This window comes from Amblyraja radiata, chromosome 3 (genome assembly GCF_010909765.2).
Source record: "Amblyraja radiata isolate CabotCenter1 chromosome 3, sAmbRad1.1.pri, whole genome shotgun sequence".
Taxonomy (NCBI): domain Eukaryota; kingdom Metazoa; phylum Chordata; class Chondrichthyes; order Rajiformes; family Rajidae; genus Amblyraja; species Amblyraja radiata.
In genome coordinates this window covers 129,855,003-129,872,142 of record NC_045958.1, presented here as the reverse complement: position 1 = coordinate 129,872,142, position 17,140 = coordinate 129,855,003, and the positions used below count along the sequence as shown (strand labels likewise).

General features: G+C 42.1%; 1 protein-coding gene across 1 annotated transcript in view; it reads right to left on the bottom strand.

Moving 5' to 3' along the window:
• Window positions 1-974: 974 nt before the first annotated feature.
• Window positions 975-17,140, bottom strand: part of LOC116971613 — a 55,861-nt gene continuing 39,695 nt past the window's right edge. Inside the window, exons 10-14 of the mRNA XM_033018849.1 lie at window positions 11,658-11,859; window positions 8,245-8,375; window positions 5,869-6,041; window positions 4,767-4,921; window positions 975-1,334 (exon numbers count right to left, since the gene is read on the bottom strand). Coding sequence (XP_032874740.1) covers window positions 975-1,334; window positions 4,767-4,921; window positions 5,869-6,041; window positions 8,245-8,375; window positions 11,658-11,859 — 1,021 coding nt within the window. The remainder of the gene's footprint in view (window positions 1,335-4,766; window positions 4,922-5,868; window positions 6,042-8,244; window positions 8,376-11,657; window positions 11,860-17,140) is intronic.

The window sequence follows — 17,140 nt, the reverse complement described above, 5'->3', positions numbered from 1 at the left end:
ATCCAATTTATTTTTAAATGATAAAAACGAACCTGCCTCCACCACCTTCACTGGAAGCTCATTCCACACAGCCACCACTCTCTGAGTAAAGAAGTTCCCCCTCATGTTACTCCTAAACTTCTGTCCCTTAATTCTCAAGTCATGTCCCCTTGTTTGAATCTTCCCTACTCTCAGTGGGAAAAGCTTATCCACGTCAACTCTGTCTATCCCTCTCATCATTTTAAAGACCTCTATCAAGTCCCTCCTTAACCTTCTGTGCTCCAAAGAATAAAGCCCTAACTTGTTCAACCTTTCTCTGTAACTTAGTTGCTGAAACCCAGGCAGCATTCTAGTAAATCTCCTCTGTACTCTCTCTATTTTGTTGACATCCTTCCAATAATTAGGCGACCAAAATTGTACCCCATACTCCAGAATTGGCCTCACCAATGCCTTGTACAAATTTAACATTACATCCCAACTTCTATACTCAATGCTCTGATTTATAAAGGCCAGCACACCAAAAGCTTTCTTTACCACCCTATCTACATGAGATTCCACTTTCAGGAACTGTGCACAGTTATTCCCAGATCCCTCTGTTCACCTGCATTCTTCAATTCCCTACCATTTACCATGTACGTCCTATTTTGATTTGTCCTGCCAAGATGTAGCACCTCACACTTATCAGCATTAAACTCCATCCGCCATCTTTCAGCCCACTCTTCCAACTGGCATAAATCTCTCTGTAGACTTTGAAAATCTACTTCATTATCCACAACTCCACCTATCTTAGTATCATCTGCATACTTACTAATCCAATTTACCACACCATCATCCAGATCATTGATGTACATGACAAACAACAGTGGACCCAACACAGATCCCTGTGGCACCCCACAATCGATGAATTTGTTTATCCTATTCTCTGGTCCTAGAAATAATCCCATTTAATTTTCAATAATCCAAAGATAATTTTCCACTTAACAAAATTAAATTGTTTAACAATTTGAACTGCAGTGTAAATAACACAGCAGCATGGGGAGTCGATGGAAAGGATGTTGGTTTGTGTGATGGTCTGCAGGGCTGCGTGCACAGCTCTCTGCAATCTCTTGCGTTGTATTTCTGATCCACAGTAAAGTGTTTTGATTTACCTTGCCAGTGCACAGATCCCACAGGGTGACGTAGCTGACCTTGTCCTCGTCATTATAGTTTGGCAGCACAAGATGGCCACCACCGTCAGTCAGAGCTGCACAGTGCAAGAACAACATGGAGGCCCTGTCCTCCAGGGTGTGTGTGTGGGTCTCCGTCTCCAAGTTAAAGACAGCCAGATGATGTGCAAAGTAAGAGCAGACGACCACCTGAAACAAAGACCGCAGTTAATGTATTTTCGCAATCTGACGAACAGCGTCAGTTCGCTTCAGTTCCGTTTAGTGTATTGTCACGTGTACCGAGGTACAGTGAAAAGCTTTTGTTGCGTACTAACTGTGCAGAGTACTTTTGATACAGAGTCATTATATATCATAACAAGTACTGTACTTTAATTCTGTACATACAATCCAGACCAGACCAGACAAGGTTAATTCCCGGGATGGCGGGACTGTCATATGCTGGGAGAATGGAGCAGCTGGGCTTGTACACTCTGGAGTTTAGAAGGATGAGAGGAGTTCTCATTGAAACGTATGATTGTTAAGGGCTTGGACACGCTAGAGGCAGGAAACAATTTCCGATGTTGGGGGAGTCCAGAACCAGGGGCCACAGTTTAAGAATAAGGGGTAAGCCATTTAGAACGGAGACGAGGAAACATTTTTTCTCACAGAGAGTTGTGAGTCTGTGGAATTCTCTGCCTCAGAGGGCAGTGAAGGCGGGTTCTCTGGTTGCTTTCAAAACTGAGCTAGATAGGGCTCTTAAAAATAGCAGTCAGAGGATGTGGGGAGAAGACAGGAACAATACAATACAATACAATACAATATTTATTCCATGTCATTTGAACCTCAGTGAGGCTCAAACGAAACTCTGTTTCCACAGCCATACAAACAAAGACAATTCCTACAAAACATACAAACAATTCAATTTACACAAACATCCATCACAGTGAATCTCCTCCTCACTGTGATGGAAGGCAAAGTCTTTTCTCTCCCCTGCACCATTTCTCTCCTGATGTTGAAGCCCCAGGCGGGCGATGGTAAGTCCCACGGCCAATTAAGGCCGCGCTGGGCGATGTACGGCCCCGCTCCAGGCCCAAAAGTCACAAAGTTGGAACCCCTGGCGGGCTTGGAATGTCCCGTGGCCATTAAAGCTGCTTCGGGCGATGTACAGCCCCGCTTCGGGTCATTCCAACCCCGCGACACGTGCTGGAGAACTTGCGTTGCGGGAGCTCCGAAAAGCGGTCTCCTACAAGGACCCGCGAGCTCCCGATATTCCAGTCCACAGGTCTGCAGCTGGAGCCTCCGAGCTACGTGGTCGGGCCACAGCAGCGAGCCACCACCGCTCCCCACGCTCCGAGGCTGGCCGATGGCGAGTAGTCCGCAGCTCCGCAGGATCCGCGACTGGAGCCCCCGGGTCGTTCCGGTTGGAGGCCACTCCAAGGTACTAGGCCCCAACGATAACGGAGACCCGACAGGGAAAAGGTCGGGTATCCCGTGCAGGGAAGAGAATTTTAAAGTTCCCCCCTCCCCCCCCCCTGCCCCCCACATATACACAGTTAAAAATAGTATTTTTAAAAAAACACCAACAACTACATTTAACTAGAGAAAAAAAAAAAAAAAGAGACAGACGGGATGTAGGGGCCGCTGCAACGTTAGTCGCGCCGCCACTTGAACCTGAACGGGTACTGATTGTGGATGATCAGCCATGATCACATTGAATGGCGGTGCTGGCTCGAAGGGCCGAATGGCCTACTCCTGCACCTATTGTCTAATGTAAAAGAGTATAGCAAGCGTTTCTTCAGTTTTCCAAAGAGTCAGAAAGTACGAGATGAGTACTGTAGGCTCCGAATCGTAAGTTAAAACTAAAACATGGCTGCCCGCGTGCACGAGGTGTGGTGGTGGTGTATGAAAACCTGCAATCAGCAGCAAAACCAGACGGATCAAAACAGCAACACTGTTTGATCTACACTAACCAGTCAGCGGAAAGACATGATTACATTCGAGCCGTCCACAGTGTACAGATACATGATAAGGGAATAACGTTTAGTGCAAGGTAAAGCCAGCAAAGTCTGATCAAGGATAGTCCGAGGGTCACCAATGAGGTAGATAGTAGTTCAGCACTGCTCTCTGGTTGTGGCAGGATGGTTCAGTTGCCTGATAACAGCTGAGAAGAAACTGTCCCTGAATCTGGAGGTGTGCGTTTGTTTTCACACTTCTGTACCTCTTGCCTGATGGGAGAGGGGAGAAGAGGGAGTGGCCAGGGTGGGACTGGTCCTTGATGATGCTGCTGGCCTTGCCGAGGCAGCGTGAGGAGTAGATGGAATCAATGGAAGGGAGGTTGGTTTGTGTGATGGTCTGGGCTGCGTCCACAATTTGCTGCAATCTCTTGCGGTCTTGGATGGAGCTGTTCCCAAACCGAGCTGTGATGCATCCCGATAAAATGCTTTCTATGGTCATCTGTAGAAGTTAGTGAGAGTTGTCGGGGACATGTCGAACTTCCTGAGCCTTCTAAGGAAGTAGAGGCGTTGGTGTGCTAAAATTATACTGTAAAATCATACTGTAGATAAGCACGTATCAAAAGTGCAACAATTGTAGTGTAATGTGAGACAGGATGGCACCGTCAATAAAATCAAGGACCAGTCGCACCCCGGCCACTCCCTCTTCTCCCCTCTCCCTCAGGCAAGAGGCAAGTGTGAAAACACACACCTCCAGATTCAGGGATAGTTTCTTCCCAGCTGTCATCAGGCAACTGAACCATTCTACCACAACCAGAGAGTGGTCCTGACCTCTCATTTAACTAATTGGAGACCCTCGGACTAACTTCAATCGGACTATACCTTGCATTAAACATTATTCACATTATTCCCATTATAGTGTATCTGTACACTGTGAACGGCTCGATTGTAATCATGTATTGTCTTTCCGCTGACTGGTTAGCACGCAACAAAAGCTTTTCACTGTACCTCAACACACGTGACAATAAACTAAGCTAAACTAAAACTAAATTTGAATACACAAGTACAACAGGTATAGCGATGTGAAAAATAGCAGAGTGCAGAATATAGTTACTGTATGAGCAGCTACCATCTCCCTCAATGGAGACCCTCGGACTATCTGTAATCGGACTTTACTAGACTTCATGTTACAATAATCGATATTCCCTACACTGTGCATGGCTCGATTGTAATCATAAGGTCATAAGTAATAGGAGCAGAATTTGGCCATTCGGCCCATCAAGTCCATTCCGCCATTCAATTGTGGCTGATCTATCTCTCCCTCTCAACCCCATTCTCCTGCCTGCTCCCATAACTCTTGACGCCCGTACTAATCAAAAATCGATCTATCTCCACTTTAAAAATATCCACTGACTTGGCCTCCACAGCCGTCTGTGGCAAAGAGTTCTACAGATACATCACCCTCTGACTAAAGATATTCCTCCTTGTCTGTTTCCTAAAGGAACGTCCTTTAATTCTGAGGCTGTGCCCTCTGGTCCTAGACTCTCCCACTGGTGGAAACACGTCCAGTCATGTACAGTCTTTCCGCTGACTGGTTAGCAGCAGGCAGCACAAAAGCTTTTCACTGTACCATGGTACACGTGACAATAAACAAGGCCGAAGCATTATGGCCCACCAGGCAGGCTCTCACCTTGTCATTCCCGCTGAGCAGGTACTGATCGATGGGGTTGGATTTCTCTTTACAGAACTGCTTTAGGGTAGTGATTTCCCGTTCCACCTCCTTATCCAGCCTTCTCCTCTGCGCAGTCTTGGTCTCTGTGCGTTTCTCCCACGGAGTCATGAACTCTGAAAATTAAACAGGTTCATTGCACCATTAATACACGACTAGGAAAACAAAGAGAGAGAAAACATAGAAAACAGGTGCAGGAGGAGGCCACTCGGCCCTTCGAGCCAGCACCGCCATTCATTGTGATCATGGCTGATCGTCCCCAATCAATTACCCGTGCCTGCCTTCTCCCCATATCACTTGATTCCACTAGCCCCTAGAGCTCTATCTAACTCTCTCTTAAATCCATCCAGTGATTTGGCCTCCACTGCCCTCTGTGGCAGGGAATTCCACAAATTCACAACTCTCTGGGTGAAAACGTTTTTTCTCACCTCAGTCTTCAATGGCCTCCCCTTTATTCTAATACTGTGGCCCCTGGTTCTGGGCTCGCCCAACATTGGGAACATTTTTCCTGCATCTAGCCTGTCCAGTCATTTTATAATTTTATATGTTTCTATAAGATACCCCCTCATCCTTCTAAACTCCAGTGAATATAAGCCTAGTCTTTTCAATCTTTCCTCATATGACAGTCCCGCCAGCCCAGGGATCAATCTCGTGAACCTACGCTGCACTGTCTCAATCACAAGGATGTCCTTCCTCAAATTAGGAGACCAAAACTGTACGCAGGCAGGAACGGGGTACTGATTGGGGATGATCAGCCGTGATCACATTGAATGGCGCTGCTGGCTTGAAGGCCCAAATGGCCTACTCCAGCATCTACTCTCTATTGTCATGTGTACCAAGGTACAGTGAAAAGCTTTTTCTGTTGTGTGCTAACCAGTCAGCAGAAAGACAATACATGATTACAATCGATCCATCCAGTGTACAGATATGTAATGAAGTGAATAATGTTTCTATGTTTCTCCCCAGATCCCCTGACTCCTCTATCTTTAAGAGCCCTATCTAGCTTTAAGAGTTCTAATGAACTAAACTAAACTTTCCACAGTGCGGTGCTGAAGATGTTTACCTGACAAACCAACCGAGTCCCCTCCTCTCTTTCTCATGGTCAGATGCTTATTGTAGAAGTGATAGTTTGAGTGGGAAGGAAGGCCATTTAACGGGCAAAACTGGTCTTTGTAGTTGGGCCGGACCCGTTCCTGTATAAATCCAGTCTTCAGGTTCCAGAGAACAAGGTGATCTCTTTCCAGGGACATATAAAAGAAAAATCCACCATTATTCTCCCATTATATTCAAACCACCCACTCACACCAGCTCTAGGTTATCCCACTTTTCATAATAATAATAATAATAAATTTTATTTAATGGGCGCCTTTCATACATCTCAAGGACACCTTACATAGTAATCGGAATAAAACAAGTAATTAAAGACATCACAGTGACACAAATTAAAAACAGAATTCAATCCAAAAACAGAAAATCAAAAACACAGTGTGGAGAGAGAGCAGCGGCAGCCAAAGCGCGCCAGGCTCATGCACTCTCTAGGCCAGGGGTCGGCAACCTATGGCCCCTGGGCCGAATGTGGCCCAGTAACCCAAAATCATCCGGCCCGCAGGCGGATTTTTCCCCCGTAATCTTCAGGCCTGCCGAGCGTGGCCGAGCGCCAGGCGCCGAGCTCTGGCTGTACCGCATACTGCGCAAAGCCGCCGGCACGCCCGCGCACCTTATGTGAACACGTTTTAAGAAAGAACTGCAGATGCTGGAAAAATCAAAGGTAGAATAAATGCTGGAGAATCTCAGCAGGTGAGAGGATTGCATGAGGCTGCCTCACCCACTGAGTTTCTCCAGCATTTTTGTCTACCTTCTGCGAACACGTGATTTGATGCCAGCCATCCAGGGCGGAATGGGGGCGGGATGGGGGGGGCGGGATCCATGCGTACACGTGATAGATGTGGCCTGCCATCCGTTCACAGACATGCGTTCCGGCCCCTATGCAGAACAAGGTTGCCCACCCCTGCTCTACACACTATGGTCGGCACAGTGGCGCAGCGGTAGAGTTGCTGCCTTGCAGCACCAGAGACCTGGGTTCAATCCCGACTACGGGTGCTGTCTGTACATTCTCCCCGTGACCTGTGTGGGTTTTCTCTGAGGTCTTCGGTTTCCTCCCACACTCCAAAGATATGCTGATTTTTTTAGGTTAATTGGCTTGGTATAAATGTAAATTGTCCCTAGTGTGTGTAGGACACACTAGTGTGTGTAGGACACACTAGTGTATGTAATGTGCGGGGATCACTGGTCAGCTCGGACCCGGTGGGCCGAATGGCCTGTTTCCGCGCTGTATCTCTAAACTAGGGGCAATTTACAAGGGGTCATTTAACCTACAAACCCGCACATCTTAACGTGTGGGAGGAAACTGGTGCACCCACATGGTCACAGGGAGAGCTACAAACTCCGAGCAGACAGCACCCAAGGTCTCTGGTGCTGTGAGGCAGCTACTCTACCAGCTGAGCCACTGTGTCGACTAGTTTACAAGTTTTAAAGCAGCACCCAGTCAATGTGGAGAAGCACCTATGATTTATTTTGTCTTATTTTTATTCTGAGTTGAATAGTTAGGGTAGATGCACAGTCTCTTGCCCAGAGAAGGTGAATCGAGGACCAGAGGACATATGTGAAGGGGAAAAGATTTAAAAGGAATGTGGATGATCAGCCATGATGACATTGCATGGCGGTGCTGGCTCAAAGGGCCGAATGGCCTACTCATGCACCTATTGTCCAATGAATCTGAGTGCTAACTATTTCATACAAAGGGTGGTGGGTGCATGGAACAAGCTGCCAGAGGAGGTAGTTGAGGCTGGGGCTATGCTGCCATTTAAGAAACAATTAGACAGGACAGCATTTAGAGGTGTATATATGGGCCAAACGCAGGCAAGTGGGACATCAAGATCAAGACAGTTTATTGTCATGTGTCGCTGATAGGACAATGACATGTTGGTCGGTGTGGGCAAGTTGGGCCGAATACATTGTAAGACAGCCTTCCATTATAAGATTATTAAGGGTTTGGACACACTACAGGCAGGAAACATGTTCCCGATGTTGGGGGAGTCCAGAACCAGGGGCCACAGTTTAAGAATAAGGGGTAAGCCATTTAGAACGGAGACGAGGAAACACCTTATCACAAAGAGAGTTGTGATTCTGTTGAATTCTCTGCCTCAGAGGGCGGTGGAGGCCGGTTCTCTGGATACTTTCAAGAGAGAGCTAGATAGGGCTCTGAAAGATAGTGGGGTCAGTGAATATGGGGAGAAGGCAGGAATGGGGTACTGATTGGGGATGATCAGCCATGATCACATTGAATGGCGGTGCTGGCTCGAAGGGCCGAATGGCCTACTCCTGCACCTATGCATTCCATTGCATTCCAAAATATTAGTGCGTGTCAGTGTCGTCTCACCTGTATTCAGATAATCCCAAGAGCTGTTGTGATGCCAGGATTCTGTATTCGTGTTTAAGGCAAGGGATAATATGAAGGCCAGTCAACTTTGTTGTGTATTTTTTCTTCACTAGATCGTAGATCAAGAGAGTCTACAGTAAACACAAAGTAATTGGTGATAAAATGGGTTTCATTAGTTTTTTTTAAATACACAAATATACATTTAAAATGGAATCAGGCCCTTCGGCCCGCCGAGTCCGTGCCGACCATCGATCACACCGTTCACACGAGTTCTACGCGATTCCACTTTTTCATCCACTCCCTCCACACCAGGGGCCGATTAACTGTCAAGACCCAGAAACGTCACCTATTCCTTCGCTCCATAGATGCTGCCTCACCCGCAGAGTTTCTCCAGCATTTTTGTCTACCTTCGATTTTTCCAGCATCTGCAGTTCTTTCTTAAACATGTAATTAAAGCATGTCATGAGTTTGAGCGTGTCAGAGAGGATTCTCTTCAACTTCTACAGGTGTAGAGTAGAAAGCCTATTGACTGGCTGCATCACAGCCTGGTTCAGCTACTCAAACGCCCAGGATCGAAGATTACAGAGGGTGGCGGCTGCTCAGTCCATCACGGGTACTGACCTCCCCACCATCAAAGGGACCTACAGGAGTCGCTGCCTCAAAAAGGCAGCCAGCATCATCATCATCAGAGACCCACACCATCCTGGCCACGCTCTCATCTCACCCCTGCCATCGAGAAGAAGGTACAGGAGCCTGAAAACTGTAACATCCAGGTTCAGGAACAGCTACTTCCCCACAGTCATCAGGCTATTAAACACGACAACCTCCAAATAAGCTCTGATCTACGAGTGGAGCAGGGGAGGTGCAAAGCACGTATGAAAGCATGGAACTACCAGGCAGAAGACACATGCAGCTGTGGAGCAGTACAGACAATGTCCCACCTACTGGAGTGTGACGATGCCCCCCAGTGCAGCCCCCAGGACCTGGCTGAACCGACCCGACCAGCTGTGACCTGCGACAGATACTGGCAGAACGACATCTGAGATTGCATCGGACTCGAAGAAGAAGATCTACATTGACTTGGGGACATTGGTTTTATCTTTCTGCACTATATATATATATACAGTATATATACACACACAGTATATATATATATATATAATATATATATATATATATTATATACAGTATATAATATACAGTATATATATAACAGTATATATATATATACAGTATATATACAGTATATATATATACACAGTATATATATATATATATATATATATTATATATATATACTATATATATATATATATATATATATATATATAATATCATATACATAAATACATATATACATATGTGTGTGCATATATACACACATACATACATACATGTCAGAAGAAGGGTCTCAACCCGAAATGTAACCAATTCCTTCTCTGCAGAGATGCTGCCTGTCCCGTTGAGTTACTATAGCATTGTGTGGTCTATGATACATACATACACACACACAATAAATATCTTGTTTAGCATATTGTTTACAGTGTATTATGTTTCTATATTCTGTTGTGCTGCAGCAAGTAAGAATTCCATTATTCCATCTGGGACACATGACAATAAAACACTCTAGACTCTTGATTACAATGGGTGCAGGAGTAGGCCATTCAGCCCCTCGAGCCAGTACCGCCATTCAATGTGATCATGGCTGATCATCCCCAATCAGTACCCCGTTCCTGCATTCTCCCCATATCCCCTGATTCCACAATCTTTAAGAACCCTATCTAGCTCTCTCTTGAAAGCATCCAGAAAACCAGCCTCCACCACCCTCTGAGGCAGAGAATTCCACAGACTCACCCCTCTCTGTGCGAAAAAGTGTTTCCTCGTCTCTGTTCTAAATGGCTTATTCCTTATTCTTAAACTGTGGCCCCTGGTTCTGGACTCCCCCAACATCGGGGACATGTTTCCTGCCTCTAGCGTGTCCAAACCCTTAATAATCTTATATGTTTCAATGAGATCACCTCTCATCCTTCTAAACTCCTGAGTGTACAAGCCCAGCTGCTCCATTCTCTCAGCATATGACAGTCCCGACATCCCAGGAATTAACCTTAGTAAACCTACGCTGCACTCCCTCAATTGCAAGAATGTCCTTCCTCAAATTAGGAGACCAAAAGTGCACACAATACAGGTGTGGTCTCACTGGGGCTCTGTACAACTGCAGAAGGGATGGAACCCGGATCTCTGGCGCTGCAAGGCAGCAACTCTACCGCTGCACCACCATGCCATCCCATATCTTGTATTTTATCGCCCATCTGATGAAGACAAACATGCCACACGCCCCCTTCACAACACTTCATAACTGTGACCTTCAAGGAACTATGTACTTGGATCCCTGGATCTCTCTGTTCGGCAACTTTCCCCAGGGCCCGACATTGGTTTAAACATTACAAAATGCTTCACTTCGCTCTTAACCAGGTTAAATGATTAGTTCGAAGATAGACACAAAATGCTGGAGTAACTACGCGGGACAGGCAGCATCTCTGGAGAGAAGGAATGGGTGGCGTTTCTGGTCGAGACACTTCTTCAAACTGATGTCAGGGGAGTGGGCGGTACAGAGATAAGGGAGTGTGTAGATAAGGAAGTGTGAGGTGTGAAAACAGGAAAAAGGGAAAAGAGATCAAGGAAAATGTAGAGTAGATCATTGTTAGTTGGGAGAACAAAGCAAACAGAGTTAAAATATAGTCGGAGACAGTCAGACTGGGCGGAGAACTGGGAATGGAGGGGATGGAGAGAGAGAGAGAGAGAGAGAGAGAGGGAAAGCATGATGTTGAAGTTAGAGAAGTCAATGTCAACAGACAATAGGTGCAGGAGTAAGCCATTCGGCCCTTCAATGTGATCATGGCTGATCATCCCCAATCAGTCCCGTTCCTGCCTTCTCCCCATATCCCCTGACTCCGCTATCTTTAAGAGCCCTATCTAGCTCTCTCTTGAAAGTATCCAGAGAACCACTGTGAGAAAAAGTGTTTCCTCGTCTCTGTTCTAAATGGCTTACTCCTTATTCTTAAACTGTGGCCCCTGGTTCTGGACTCCCCCAACATCAGGAGCATGTTTCCTGCCTCCAGCGTGTCCAAACCCTTAATAATCTTATATGTTTCAATGACATACCCTCTCATCCTTCTAAACTCCAGAGTGTACAAGCCCAGCTGCTCCATTCTCTCAGCATTTTGAATCTAATCTTCTCGCTAAATGTAGGTTAGTTTGGTTCAGAGAAAGAGCACGAAGACAGGCCCTTTGGTCCATCGAGGATAGGATAGAGTATGTAGAAAAGAACTGTAGATGCTGGCTTATACCGAAGATAGATTCAAAGTGCTGGAGTAACTCTGTGTGAAAAAGTGTTTCCTCGTCTTCGTTCTTACCTGGAAGATGGGTCTGGGAGTTTCAGAGTGAATGGCCATGCCCTTGTCAGACAGGATGTAGAGCTTGGTGTCTCTCACCAGTGCAATGTTAGTGCCGTCGACAAGACCTCTCTCCAGCTGGACTGCCTGCCCCTTGTACTTGGTTTTTCTTACGTTCCAGATGGATATCACTTCCGAGTTTAAGCTCCTACACACAACATAGCTGAAAAATAAAAGAAAGATCTTGAAATATGAAAGTCAAATGACACAAATTTCAAGTAAACCTTTGCAGATTGTTAAGGGTTTGGACACGCTAGAGGCCAGAAACATGTTCCCGATGTTGGGGGAGTCCAGATCCAGGGGCTACAGTTTAAGAATAAGGAGTAAGCCATTTAGAATGGAAATGTGGAAACACTTTTTTCTCACAGAGAGTGGTGAGTGTGGAATTCTCTGCCTCAGAGGGCGGTGGAGGCAGATTCTCTGGGTAGGGCTCTTAAAAATAGCGGGGATATCATAACTTGTCTCCAGATTTATTGGACGAAGCAATGAATACAAAGGCCGAATCAGCTAATTTAATATCATACTAGTATAACATCATCTTAAATATAGAAATACCACCATCCGATAGAATTAGAAGAGACTGGGAACAAGAACTAGCTATAAAAATTTTGAAAGAGAGGTGGGATAAACATTTGCTATATGTGCACAAATGCTCGATTAATGTAAGACATATTATAATTCAATTTAAAACCTTACGCTTGCAAATATTCCCAGGAGATTTTAAATAAAATTCAAGGAAAAACGGAATAAGATATTACGCCTGCTGAACTTGTTTTTCTGTTTCAAACAAGACAGTAGAATTGTTCAGACAGTTCTCAGACAGACTTATCTGGCAAGAATGTGTTTTTCAATAACAGAGTTCTAACTTCATCTTGAACTGAAAAACTGAAGCTCAACAGATGGAATGTTCAAGGTCGCAGGCTCGGAGCCAAGTTTTTCAGCCCTGATAATTATTAGACTGTCGTGATGGTCTCCCTTTGTCTCAGTACTATATGATCTATTATTTACATATACAGCATATAACTAACTAACTAATTAACTATATATACGCAATAAACTTAAATAACGTTAAAGGTTTAATGTATTATACTAACATGACTAACTATATAGTAGGAAGGATGGGGGAGGTTAGACAGATACTCTAAATACATTATGAATTAACTAACATACAGGCTAATGAAAAGTGTGATTAATGACTGCATCACATGAACCCATAATAACTTATTTTATTTTAAATCTTTGAGGTTTTCTTCTATTTTATTTTAAATTTTTTAGCTATTAATCGACCTGACATGATAATTTTGGTTATAACTGGAGGAAACCGACTAACGTTCGATGATACTTTACTAGGGGGACAAAGCCCAGTGCATAATTTCATCGACGGAGGTCAATTTACAATTAATCTTAGCCACCATAGGTGGCTTTTTTGTAAGATATCGCTTTTTTGATAACTTACACTCACTTTCTTTGTTTATTCACTATTATTAGGTATGTTGCAAAGCCTACCTGAAGCGTCGCTGAAAATCTGCCGCTGCGGGTGTGCGCGATTTTGGCGCCGTTTAGAGGGGGCGGGTTTAAAACGCGATTTTCTCTAGGCTGTTCAAATCGAAGATGTTCAGCCTAGTTAATTATTAACGAAAAATCGCTGGAAGACCCCGTCGCAAAAGCTATTATTAGTTTTAAAGGCCTCGTATAATAGTTATAGTAGTTTAAAAATCAATCTCTAAACCCGCGACCACCAGAAACCGCAGGGTCTCATAAAGCAAATAACTGAAGGTAGGTTGCATATTTTTACATTAAAAAGGGCTTCTAAAGATCCCTTTATACAAAGTTTAATATTGCGAGTAGCTCATTTTGGGCCCATTATATCCCGCAGTATTTTTCTGGGCATTTGAGGGCACAAATCTACCGCAATGTGAACGTTCTAAACCAGCGCGTTCCACAGGGACCCACTGGAAAGCTGATTTAAATGGGCATTTATTTACAGCAATTGAACACTAAATTCCTTCCATTTGGTCTATAAATTAATGTAAATGAGATTTTAAAATCATGTTTTATTGTGAATTATTTGTGAATATTATTTGGACATTTAGGCTATTTAAAAATGTTAATTATTTATTAAGAAATGGATAGATGTTTAGATCTAGTAATTGAAGTCTGAAATTAGCTACAATTAGGTAACTAACTAATTATATGCTTTAATTTCAGGTCATCCAAGTAAGATTATTTTATATTTGTTTCAGAATGCTTCAATCTATGATAACTGAAAATTTCATTCAGTTCTCTTAATTTTTAAGAAAGTTATGGGCTTTTGACTGTTCACGATCACAGCTTTTTTGTTATGTCCATAGAAAATCAATTGGGAACAAGATGCTCATTTCCCAGTATGAAAATGGCCATAACTTTTTAAATACTTGAGATATGAAAGTGAATTAGGTGTCAAATTAAACTTATTTTTATGCTTTATCTGATGGGATAAATTGCAGACTTGAATTTTAAAATCTCAAAATTTTGCAACATTGCTACTATTATGAGTTATATGATTTAACAATCTTTGTGAACACTTCATTTTATGTTTTTCTCTTTCCCTTAATTATGTTTACTACTGCCAGGAGATGTAAAACTAGTGCAGAAATTATGAAGGACAACCCTGGACTCGGGATTTCGAGGTACTTGGCTGCATCACATGAATCATACATTCTGGTAATAATAGCCAATGCAAGATAATAGTCGAATAAACACCGGAGGTCTCACTTTCTGTAGTTGGAACATTAGAGGTGCGAATGAGCCAATTAAGAGGGGTAAAATTCTGGCACAATTAAAATCTTTAAACACGGATATTGCTTTCCTACAAGAAACGCATTTGAAACAACAAACTCAGATCAGATTAAGGGCAAACTGGATAGGTCAAACCTACTACTCAGCATTTACTTCTAAAGCAAGAGGCACGGCCATTATAATTCGGGAAGGTATACCTTTTAAATTAAAGAAGTCCATATCTGATAAAGAGGGAAGATACATTATAGTCACGGGAGAAATTTATAATACACCATTAACTATGATAAATATTTATGCGCCTAATTTTGATAACCCCCAATTTTTAAGAAAATAGTAGATATAATTGCAGAGCATAATTATCAAAAATATAATAATGGGGGGAGATTATAATTGTGTTATAGACCCATATTTAGATAAATCAATAAAGGTAGGGAAGTGTCTTGTTAAAACTAAGATCTGTGAATTTTTAAATATATCAAAAATAATAACATAACTGATGTTTGGAGAATAGCAAACCCAAGTGGAAGGGAATATTCGTTTTACTCATCGGCTCATAAAACTTATTCACTATTTCTTATTGGATACAAAATTAATCCCGTACACGACTAAACCATCATACCATAATAGTATTATTTCCGATCATTCACCACTGGCTTTTATACTTAAAATCGAGGGAATGCCGGGTATAAAACCTATTTGGAGATTCACGCACAAATATTAAATAACCCGCAGGGTTATGAGTATATAAAAGAACAAACAAAATTTTTTTTCGAGATAAATGAGACGCCGGGTATTTCTGTATCGCCATTATGGGAAACCTTTAAGGCATACATTCGCGGTGCTATAATCTCTTATCAAAGTTTTCAAAATAAAGAAAATAAAAGAAAACTTCAGCGGATAGAACAGGAAATAAAATCACTAGAACTGGACAATGCAACTGACCCAACCATAGATAAACATAATAAAATAACATTATTGAAATATAATCTCAATAGAATATTATCGGCAAGAGTAATAAGACTATTCCAAATTACAAAACAGGCACACTTCGAATTTGGGGATAAGCCACATAAATTACTAACGAGGCAACTGAAGCAACAAGAAAAGGAAAATACTATCACTAAAGTTAAATCTGATAAATCTTCTAACATTACCAAAGGATATTAATAAAAGATTTGCCCAATTTTATCATAATTTATACACAACTAAAATAAATACAGATGATAGTAAAATTACAAATTTTTTAGATAATTGCAACTTTCCTAAATTGGATAGTTTAGAACAAGAGGAATTAGGAGCACGGATTACTAGTGAAGAAATAAAACAAATAATAAACTCATTGAAAAATGGGAAGACCCCAGGTCCAGATGGTTTTAGTAACGAATTTTATAAACGATTTCAGGAGTCAATTGTACCAAGATTACTCAACTTATACACGCAGGCTTATACCGAAAATAAACTACCAGAAACTTTAGCAGAATCAACAATAACCCTTATACCAAAAAAAGATAAAGATTTAGATGAACCGGGTTCTTACAGAGCTATATCACTTCTAAATACGGATCAGAAAATCTTAGCAAAGATTCTAGCTAGAAGACTGAATAATTATATTAACAAATTCGTAAACCCGGATCAAACGGGATTTATACCCAAAAGACAATCATTTAATAATTTGAGAAGGCTTTTCAATATAATGTACTCTCACAAAGAGGACATTGAAGATATTTCAGTCATTACGCTGGATGCAGAGAAGGCATTTGACCAGGTAGAATGGCAGTATTTATATAAGGTACTCCAAAAATTTAATATGGGAGAGAATTTTATTACATGGGTTAAACTACTTTATGATAAACCTACGGCAAGAATATTAACTAATAATATGTTATCTCCAAAATTTTAATTATCAAGGGGTAATAGGCAGGGTTGTGCCTTATCAGCATTGTTATTTACCCTTATGATAGAACCGCTGGCTGAAAGAATTAGAAATCATCCGAATATTCACGGATATAATACTAAGGACTCAAAGAATAAAATTTCATTATATGCTGATGATATTCTTTTATATATTACTAATACACAAACGAGTATACCCACCTTATTAACACTAATTGAGGAATTTGGTTCTTTTTCAGGATATAAAATAAATTGGAATAAAAGCAAAATTATGTCTTTAAAACCACAGGATGAGAGACACTTGTTAAAATTCCCTTTCAAAATTGCAACAGAAAAATTTAAGTATTTGGGTTTTCAAATTACGAGAAGACACAAATCATTATTTAGCGCCAATTTTATGCCACTATTAAATAAACTGAATGTTATGATTACATTTTGGAAAACGCTCCCGCTCTCATTGATAGGTAGAATTAACGCTATAAAAATGACTTTCTTACCACAATTAATATATTTGTTTCAAGCGATCCCAATATATATTCCAAAATATTTTTTCAAAAAACTAGATTCTACTATCACTAATTTTATATGGGATTATAGAGCACACAGAATTCAAGGAAAGCATTTGTGTAAACCTAAAGAAGTTGGGGGTTTATCATTACCTAACTTTACGTATTACTACTGGGCAGTGCATATTAAGAACATAATGTACTGGTTGGATAGTTCCACTCACCAGTCGGAGTGGATAAGAATGGAGAAAGAGGAGTGTTTCCCGT